The sequence below is a fragment of the Oncorhynchus keta genome, unplaced genomic scaffold, assembly GCF_023373465.1.
Source record: "Oncorhynchus keta strain PuntledgeMale-10-30-2019 unplaced genomic scaffold, Oket_V2 Un_contig_19828_pilon_pilon, whole genome shotgun sequence".
NCBI classification, from domain to species: Eukaryota; Metazoa; Chordata; class Actinopteri; order Salmoniformes; family Salmonidae; genus Oncorhynchus; species Oncorhynchus keta.
In genome coordinates, this window is record NW_026281678.1 from 1 (window position 1) to 10,837 (window position 10,837).

At 41.2% G+C, this 10,837-nt stretch overlaps 1 protein-coding gene across 1 annotated transcript; it reads right to left on the reverse strand.

The window, feature by feature from the left end:
- Window positions 1-5: 5 nt before the first annotated feature.
- LOC127920529 (trace amine-associated receptor 13c-like) lies at window positions 6-969 on the reverse strand (the record flags this gene model as incomplete). The annotated part of the gene is made up of 1 exon (XM_052504578.1): window positions 6-969. A coding segment is annotated over exon 1 (906 nt), but the record flags the coding sequence as incomplete, so codon positions are not given.
- Between the last annotated feature and the right edge of the window lie 9,868 nt (window positions 970-10,837).

The window sequence follows — 10,837 nt, forward strand, 5'->3', positions numbered from 1 at the left end:
AACCATGGATAAAGGAAAGCATAAATGATTGGATTAATTAAGGAATTAACAAATGACAAACGGATGAAATATGCTAATAAATTATCAATTAAAACAGAAAAGATAAAGAATACAAGTAGAGATGGAATCCAACAAATGAGATAGTTGAAAACAACAATAGACAGAGTTTTTGCTGCTTTTCTCTCAGACTTACTTGCCTGTACAGTTTTAACACCAAACACTCTGGCAGCCTCTTTTGAAAATACCTTTCTGGCCTGTGATCTGGCCACCACAAAGATTTTCACATAAAGTGTAATAATAACAGAGCACGGGACAACCATTGTAATAACAAGATCAGTGAAATTTACCCAGGTTGACCCTTCAAAATTAGTACATTCTTTCAAACACCTACTTGGTACCTGTACATTTACAAAATATTGTATATTAGCAGCACGGTATATGATACAACAACACCAGGTGATGGATATACAACACGTGATTCTTGTTGTTGTTATTTTAGAGTGGTACAATAAGGGATCACACACAGCAACATAGCGGTCAATAGATATCAAGACCAAATTGCCCACAGATAAAGAAGGAGATAAACAAGCAATGTAGGTATGAAACACGCAGAAATATTCTCCAAAACCCCAGCATGGTTCCATTGTTGCTACAGTCATTACTGGTATCACAATCAGTCCCACCAGGAGATCTGACGCAGCCAGAGAGAGGATGAGCAGGTTGGTTGGAGTGTGGAGCTGCTTGAAGTGAGAGATAGAGATGATCACCAGTACGTTCAAAAATACTGTAACTGCTGAAATCAGTGAGAAGAAGATGTACAGTGTTATGTAGATAGATGTCGATAGAAAAGCCTTAATACAAGAAGAGTTTATGTCTAGAAAACAGTATTGAACATCTTCATGTGTCTCCATTTGTATTAAAAAGTAAAAATGCTGAGGTCCTGCTCCTGCTTGGTCCTGTGTGTGACCCTGTCAGGTCCGCCTTCTGAGAAACTCTGAGCTCTGCCTCTATATTTATACCTGAGTTACTGACAGAAACTCCCCTCCCTGGCGTCTCCACACACACACACACACACACACACACACACACACACACACACACACACACACACACACACACACACACACACACACACACACACACACACACACACACACACACACACACACACACACACACACCACCCACCACTACCTAAACATACACAAGTGAACACACAAATGAACAAATGGTTGGATAAACAAATCATTTGCGAAAGCATGATGTAATGTATGACAGGATTGGATGTTGCTGTGCCCTCTTAGCCTGTCCTTCAGCCTTACTGATCGTTAGAGATGAGAGAAAGGTACATTTATTCAAGTGAGCATTTTAATGGGGAAAATATATTATATTGATGTTTGTCTCTCAAAGGCTTTTTTACATTTTAAACTGTGTAAGACTAACTATGTTGGGCGATGTCAGAGGTCAATCAAAATAGTGGGATTCCATAGGAACATTCCATAGACCATAAAAGTGTCGATCTGAACTGAATTATTCATAAATCCTGTGTCTGAGCCGTTCAACTGCGAGTCCACTTTGTCTCTCTACTGACATTTAGCCTGTTTGTGTCACACCCTGATCTGTTTCACCTGTCTTTGTGATTGTGTCCACCCCCCTCCAGGTGTCACCCTTATTCCTCATTATCCTCTGTGTATTCTTACCTGTGTTTTCTGTCTGTCTGTGCATCTTCGTCTTGTTTGTTCAAGCCAACCAGCGTTTTGTCTCAGCTCCTGCTTTTCCCCAGTCTCGCTTTTTCTTGCCCTCTTGGGTTTGACCTTTGCCTGACCTGTCTCTGAGCCTGCTTGCCTGTGACTCTGCCTGACCCTGACCCTGAGCCTGCCTGGCGTCCTGTACCTTTCCCCCACTTCTCTGGACTATTGACCCCTGCCTGCCTTAACCTGTCTGTTTACCTGCCCCTTTGGGATTTTTAAACTATTGGTTATCCAACATGGTCTGAATCTGGGTCTTACCTTCATATCTGATAGTAGGAATTCGCCTAATTGACCCAGCAGACCAGGACCAGCTGTGCAACGACATCTCCTCCCACCTCGCCTTCTAGGCATTCTGGAGGTTCCGACGGTTCCGTAGACGAGAGTACCCAAGGTTTACGACTTTCCTCGAGAGTCACCGAAAAGAGCAGAGGTACTGTTTCCCGACACCATGCAACTAGGCAGAGCTGGGCTGTCGCCAGCAGAACGGCAACACAGAATCAGCACAAGGATATGTCTGTATTGTGCGACTTTTGGTCATTTTGTATTATCGTGCACGGTAACGGACCAGGCTCTCCAGGGAGCGAGTACTCTGGTGGGCCATATGGAGAACATTTCTGCTTCCCTTACTTGCACCCCTTTCCATGTCATTCTGCTGTGGGGGAACCAGTCCAAATCTCTCTGGGTTCTCATTGACTCAGGGGCCGATGAGAGCTTTCTGGACGCCACACTGGCTTCCGAGCTGAACATCCCCACTCAGCCCCTCTCCATTCCCATGGATGTTAGAGTGCTGGATGTGCGCTCTATAGGTCGGGTCACCAATAACACCACTCCCATCAACCTACGTGTGTCAGGGAATCACAGCGAGACCATTCAGTTCCTGCTCATCAAGTCCCCCCAGATTCCCATGGTGTTGGGATTCTTCCGTCTCCAGCGACACATTCCACTCATAAACTGTTCTACGGGTGCTATCATGGGCTGGAGTCTCTTCTGCCATGCCCATTGTCTGAAGTCGGCGCAGTCTGCCCCGGGACGTCTCCCGGGGCCCTCGGAGGTGGCTCCAGAATTCTCTGCCATTCCGTGGAGTACCAGGATCTTCTGAGAGGTGTTCAGCAAGGCCCGGGCCACTTCCCTTCCGCCGCACCGTCCCTATGACTGCGGGATTGACCTTCTCCCTGGCACCACGGCGCCCCAGGGACGTTTATACTCGCTGTCGGGACCAGAGACCAAGGCTATTGATGACTACATTGGGGACCCCCTAGCTACAGGATTTATTTGTCCCTCCTCATCTCCCACTGGCACAGGGTTCATCTTTGTCTAGAAGAAGGACCACACCCTGCGGCTATGCATTGACTACAGGGGACTCAGTGATATCACTGTGAAGAACCGTTATCAGCTAACACTCATTTCCTCAGCCTTCGAGCTGCTCCAGGGGGCCACTGTCTTCTCCAAGCTGGATCTATGAAATGCCTACCAAATCAAATGTATTGGTCACATACACACGGTTAGCAGATGTTTATGAAAATGTAGCGAACTGTTTGTGCTTCTCGTTCTGACTATGCAGTAATATATAACAAGTAATCAAACAAATTCACAACAACTACCTGATACACACAACTGTAAAGGGATGAATAAGATTATGTACATATACATTTATGGATGAGCGATGGCCGTGCGGCATAGGGAAGATGCAGTAGATGGTATAGAATCCGTGCTCCGTGTCCGAGGAAAGGTGAGTTCCATTGCTCCACCATTCCTTTATTGGGCTACATCATCTCTGTTGGGAATGTCCAGATGGACCCCGAGAAGTTGAAAGCGGTGGTGGAATGGCCTCAGCCTACAGGGTGCAGCTGCCATCCTGAAGTCGCCAACATTTATCGCCGCTTTATCCGTGGTAACAGCACCCTGGGCTCCCCCTGTCTGCCCTCACCTCTGCCAAGGTTCCGTTCACATGATCCATGGCCACTGACCGGGTGTTCCGGGACCTTAAAACTTCTTCACTACGGCTCCGATCCTGGTTCATCCGTACCCTTCCCATCTGTTTGTGGTTGAGGTCAATGCTTCGGATGTAGGAGTGGGGGTTCTGTCCCAACGTTCCACATGACTTGGAGAAAGCATAAGAAGGAATAAGCTTGTTTTATAAAATACATTGTAGTCATTGTTGATTGTGTACTCCAAATACCTAAGGCTGTGGTTGTTCCGTGTTACTTAATGATAAATAGTATGTCAGTATTCTGATAGTACATTCCGAGGACGTCATGAGTCGTTCCATATGTTGTTTAACATCTCCCTCTAGTGGCTCAATTGTGACACAGCATCCTCATCAAATGTAGTAAAGTTGAAATGTACAATGCTGCATGATATCAGATAACGTCCAAGTCTATCTCAATGGTGTATTGTGTAAGTAGTTAAGGGTAAAATGTAAGAATATACAATTATGCAATTATGAGTAACACTTTATAAACACTTTATAAGTAATTTACAGCTTGCTCACCATGTCTTAATCATTACTCCACCTTTATTTAAATGTTAATAAACTAGGTATTCTCAACTGTATAAACACTACTATATCCATTAACGATTCAACACAACAGCGCAGGAGACCGCAGAAGACACTTGAACATCATCATACTGGTTATGAACACAATAACTACTCTCACTATCACTACTCTCATTATCAGTACTCTCACTACCACTGCTCTCACTATCAGCACTCTCACTACCACTGCTCTCACTACATCACTGCTGCCAGGTCAGGGGTCACTCAAGAGCAGCTCTCTCAGATGTTGTGGAGTCTGAATGAATATAGAGATTGGTAACATTTTGCAATAACACTTGCTAAGTAAATAGTTTATTCATCATTCATGTATCATTACTCCCACATTTGTTGTACTAAGCTGGTTATTCACAGATTTATTAACAATTTTTATAGTCTGTAATAATGATACATAAGACCATTCATAAGATGTTTAATGAGTTAACATCCTCTGTGTTGTGTGCTTATCATTTACCATTGGTTTGTTCTAGATTATTTTGAGACCTTAAGTAGAATCAGGAGGTATTGGAATGTCTACCAATGGCATGTCCATCTTTTTGTGATAAATTAAACTGGTCACTGTTCAAAACATTTATAAAGTATTAGAAAGTGTGAATAGTCCTCACTTTAGATTCTGCAAAATGACTTTACTCATGATTAGTAAATGGTTTATAAGTTAAGAAAGTGTGAATAGTCCTCCCTTTAGATTAGAGACTGCAAAACTACTCTACTAATGATCAGTTAATGGTTTATACGTTCATTCATTAAACATCTTTTGAATGATCTCATAAAACTATGCTACTATTTGATTTGATTTGATTTGATTTGATTTGATTATAAAGTGTTACCCATATTTGCATATTCTTAGATTTGACCATCTACTACTTACACAATACACCATTGAGATCTACTTAGATGTTATCTGACATCATGCATATTGTACATTTCAATTTTACTACACTTGTTGAAGGCATTGTGTCCCAATTGAGCCACTAGAAGGGAGATGTTAAACAACATATAGAATGACTCATGACGTCCTCAAAATGTACTTTTAGAATACTTACAAACTATTTATCATTAAATCACATGGAACAACCACACACTTTGGTATTTGGAGTGTACAACCCTAAATTACTACAATGTGTTTTATTAAATAAGCTTTTTCATTCTTATGCCAAGTCATTCCAATCCAATCCAGCCAAATAATTCTGTATCAACACCACACAGTTGTGGGCCGTCAGGGCCAGCAAGGCCTTCTCTGCTGGCCAAAACATCATCAGAATATATATATTTTTTAAATATATTTTCCCACAAATATGTATTAAATTATTCCCCAGAATAAGAGTTACACTCTTCATTTTATAGCGTTCCTCTTGGTTGCACTGCTTCCAGCCCCAGGTTGATATTTGGAGCCTTCAGAATCAACAGTGCGGGCACTTGTAGCTTAAAGTGAATGGAAATTAAAATTTAGTGTCAACCAATCAGCTTTAGAGTTGGCTATTGTACGCCTGCAGGCTGGCTCCAGTGTTACACAGGAGCCAGCTAGCAGGCGTAGTGCCTGCACGTCTTTTGATTGGATTACCAATATTGAGAGGCAGGTCCTATATGGGCAGGTCTCAGAACTAGGAAACTGAAATTGATCAACAAATTATTTTGCGTACTATTAAACTGTTTTTTCAACCCACAATGGCGGAAGGAGAAGATATCGATTTGGTCGAGGATATAATTATAACGCCATTCTCAAGACAAACTTTCAAGAAAAGTTAGACATTGTCAGGAGAGGTAGACGCCGACGCTACAAAGCCGACGCTACAAAGACAGGCTCGAGAAGCACTGCAAACTGTACTGCTGGGAATGCCTATTATTTGCAATTGATCGATTTGGTGTTTGGAGCCACACTGGCTTTGCAAACCTGAGTTGTCTCAGTTACATCATGGGGACAAGTACTTTTTGTCAGACATCAGAACAACCAAGATGTATTCTGACCAAATCACCCATTGATGTTTTTTTAATGTGACTAAGAAATATGATTTCCAGTTCGGCTCAGTTGTATCGATCAGTGATCTCAAAAGCACTTAGGGACAGTTCAAAATGTACTGGGAATATTTTCATTGAACCTCCCCTTGTACTGTTACAACAAATGTACACACCCTCCCCCTCATTGAATTAACTCTAAATAATGCTTAGAAATGTGGTTATTGACATTGACACTTCAGCATACTTTTGTGGCACAGTCGATGCCACGCAGGGCTACGGGCCAGAAGGTTGAGGATCGCCGACCACCACGGACGAGCTCAATCTCCTGGCATATTTCATTAGGCCTACAACACGATGAGATCTGGCTGCAGGCAATTAAAATCTAGGGGGACATTAGATATCCAACATTTTGATGCCAATCATATAAAATGCATGGAACGCAACATAAGTTTTCACCAATAGTTTTCTGTGCCAATGCATCACACAACTAAAAACAAAGCATACCCACTTCGGCGCTTCAGTATCATGTCTTGCATTTTCAACATCACAATAATCATACTTTGACAATAGCGACAAACAGAACATACATCCCTCCTTCTAAGCCTTACCAGTATCGAAAGCTTAGTTTTAAAATCTGTCAGGTTCATTGAATATTACCCGCAAAACACCAGTCTCAACGTCAACAGTGAAGAGGCGACTGTGGGATGCAAGGCAAAGTTCCTCTGTCCAGTCCAGTGTACTTTTGCCCATCTTAAAACTAGGGCTGAAATCTCGTTAACGGGATCGATATGACAACAGCCAGTGAAAGTGCAGGGTGCCATATTCAAAACAGAAAAAATCTCATAATAAAATTCCTCAAACATAAAAGTATCTTATACCATTTTAAAGGTAATCTTGTTGTTAATCCCACCACAGTGTCCGATTTCAAATAGGCTTTACAGCGAAAGCACCACAAATGATTATGTTAGGTCAGAGCCAAGCCACAGAAAAACAATGCCATTTTTCCAGCCAAAGAGAAGAGTCACAAAAATCACAAATAGAGATAAAATTAATCACTGACCTTTGATGACCTTCATCTGATGACACTCATAGGATTTCATGTTACACAATATAAGAATGTTTTGTTTGATAAAGTTCATATTTATATAAAAAAATGGAGTTTACATTGGCGCGGTATCGTCAGTAGTTCCAAAAACATCCGGTGATTTTGCAGAGAGCCACATCAATTTACAGAAATACTCATTATAAATGTTGATGAAGATACAAGTGTTATGCATGGAACTTTAGATAAACTTCTCCGTAATGCAACCGCTGTGTCAGATTTCAAAAAAGCTTTACAGAAAAAGGCAAACCATGCAATAATCTCAGACAACAAATACATATATCCGCCATGTTGGAGTCAACAGAATTCAGAAATAACATTATAAATATTCACTTACCTTTGAAGATCTTCATCAGACTGCACTCCCAGGAATCCCAGTTCCACAATATATGTTTGATTTGTTTGATAATGTCCATCATTTATGTCCAAATAGCTACTTTTGTTAGGCCGTTTCGTAAACAAATCAAAACTCACAAAGCGCGTTCACAAGTTGCAGACGAAATGTCCGTAGCAACATGTCAACGATGTATGGAATCCATCTTTAGGATGTTTTTAACATAAATCTTCAATAAGGTATGAACCGGAGAATTCCTTTGTCTTCAGAAAAGGAAAGGAAAGGGAGCTACCCTCATGTGAAATGAGCGTGACCAGCCTGTGGCTGCTGGCAGACCTCTGACTCATTCCCCTCTCTTTCAGCCCCCTTTTCAGTAGAAGCCTCAAACAAGTTTCTAAAGATGGTTGACATTTTATTGGAAGCCTTAGGAAGTGCAACATAACCAATATCCCACTGTATCTTCAATAGGGGCTGAGTTAAACAACTACAAGCCTCAGATTTCCCACTTCCTGTTTGGATTTTTCTCAGGTTTTTGCCTGCCATATGAGCTCTGTTAAACTCACAGACATCACTCAAAAAGTTTTAGAAACTTCAGAGTGTTTTCCATCCAAATATACTAATTATATGCATATATTAGCAACTGGGACTGAGGAGCAGGCAGTTTACTCTGGGCACCTCTGGGCACCTTATTCACCCAAGCTACTCAATACTGCCCCAGCCATAAGGAATTTTTCATTTTTTTTTTTTATTTGACTCTCTGAGATATGGCTTTTCTTTGCAACTCTTCCAGAAAGGCCAGCATCCCGGAGTCACCTCTTCACTGTTGACGTTGAGACTGTTTTTTTGCGGGTACTATTTAATGAAGTATCATCAAAAGTCAAAAATCCCAAAGATTCCTAGATGGCCTTCCACACTCCCTCTGCCTACTCAAGGATGTCAGAGTACAAAATCAGTTAACTTCTTGCGTCAGAGCAATCCCGGATTCGGGATTCTATTTATAGCCTCAAACGCATTAGCATAACATTAACTATTCATGAAAATCGCAAATTAAATTAAATAAATATATTTGCTCTCAAGCTTAGACTTTTGTTAACAACACTGTCATCTCAGATATTCAAAATATGCTTTTCAACCATAGCTAAACAAGCATTTGTGTAAGAGTGTTGATAGCTAACATAGCCATAAGCATAGAATTCAGCCAGCAACATTTTCACAAAAACAAGAAAATCATTCAAATAAAATAATTTACCTTTGAAGAACTTCAGATGTTTTCAATGAGGAGACTCTCAGTTAGATAGCAAATGTTCAGTTTTTCAAAAAAATATTATTTGTGTAGGACAAATCACTCCGTTTTGTTCATGTTTGGCTATGAAAAAACCTTTATCCAGTTATAACCTCAAGCTCATTAGCATAAGCAACGTTAACTATTTATGAAAATCGCAAATTAAATGAAATGAATATGCTAGCTCTCAAGCTTAGCCTTTTCTTAACAACACTGTCATCTCAGATTTTCAAAATATGCTTTTGAACCATAGCAAAACAAGCATTTGTGATAGCTAGCGTAGCATTTAGTGTAGCATTTAGCGGGCAACATTTGCACAAAAACCAGAAAAGGATTCAAATAAAATAATTTACCTTTGAAGAACTTCGGATGTTTTCAATGAGGAGACTCAGTTACATAGCAAATGTTCAGTTTTTCCTGAAAGATTCTTGAGGAGAAATCGCTAAGTTTTGCTAAGATCTCCGCCACGGCACAACCCAAGGGGGGCGCCAAGCGAACAGGATGACCACAACAGTGAATCAACCCACTCAGGTGACGCACCCCCTGCAGGGACGGCATGAGAGAGCCCCAGTAAGCCAGTGACTCAGCCCCTGTAATAGGGTTAGAGGCAGAGAATCCCAGTGGAAGAGGGGAACCGGCCAGGCAGAGACAGCAAGGGCGGTTCGTTGCTCCAGAGCCTTTCCGTTCACCTTCCCACTCCTGGGCCAGACTACACTCAATCATATGACCCACTGAAGAGATGAGTCTTCAGTAAAGACTTAAAGGTTGAGACCGAGTTTGCGTCTCTGACATGGGTAGGCAGACCGTTCCATAAAAATGGAGCTCTATAGGAGAAAGCCCTGCCTCCAGCTGTTTGCTTAGAAATTCTAGGGACAATTAGGAGGCCTGCGTCTTGTGACCGTAGCGTACGTGTAGGTATGTACGGCAGGACCAAATCAGAGAGATAGGTAGGAGCAAGCCCGTAATGCTTTGTAGGTTAGCAGTAAAACCTTGAAATCAGCCCTTGCTTTGACAGGAAGCCAGTGTAGAGAGGCTAGCACTGGAGTAATATGATCAATTTTTTTGGTTCTAGTCAGGATTCTAGCAGCCGTATTTAGCACTAACTGAAGTTTCTTTAGTGCTTTATCCGTAGCCGGAAAGTAGAGCATTCCAGTAGTCTAACCTAGAAGTGACAAAAGCATGGATTAATTTTTCTGCATCATTTTTGGACAGAAATTTTCTGATTTTGCAATATTACGTAGATGGAAAAAGCTGTCCTCGAAATGGTCTTGATATGTTCTTCAAAAGAGAGATCAGGGTCCAGAGTAACGCCGAGGTCCTTCACAGTTTTATTTGAGGCGACTGTACAACCATTAAGATTAATTGTCAGATTCAACAGAAGATCTCTTTGTTTCTTGGGACCTAGAACAAGCATCTCTGTTTTGTCCGAGTTTAATAGTAGAAAGTTTGCAGCCATCCACTTCCTTATGTCTGAAACACATGCTTCTAGCGAGTGCAATTTTGGGGCTTCACCATGTTTCATTGAAATGTACAGCTGTGTGTCATCCGCTTAGCAGTGAAAGTTAACATTATGTTTTTGAATAACATCCCCAAGAGGTAAAATGTATAGTGAAAACAATAGTGGTCCTAAAACAGAGCCTTGAGGAACACACAAATGCATAGCATTTTTACTAATCTCAGCATTATTACAAACATTACTTTAGGTATGCTGACATTGGATTTTACTCTGTATGTAGTTAAGCACTGTTCAAATTGAATGAGGACTGATGTCAAATATGTATGAATTATGTTAATTGCATATGTGTGAATGAAATGAATCCATTTTCAGATGGTGTTGGTTTTCTTACATTTCAAAGGT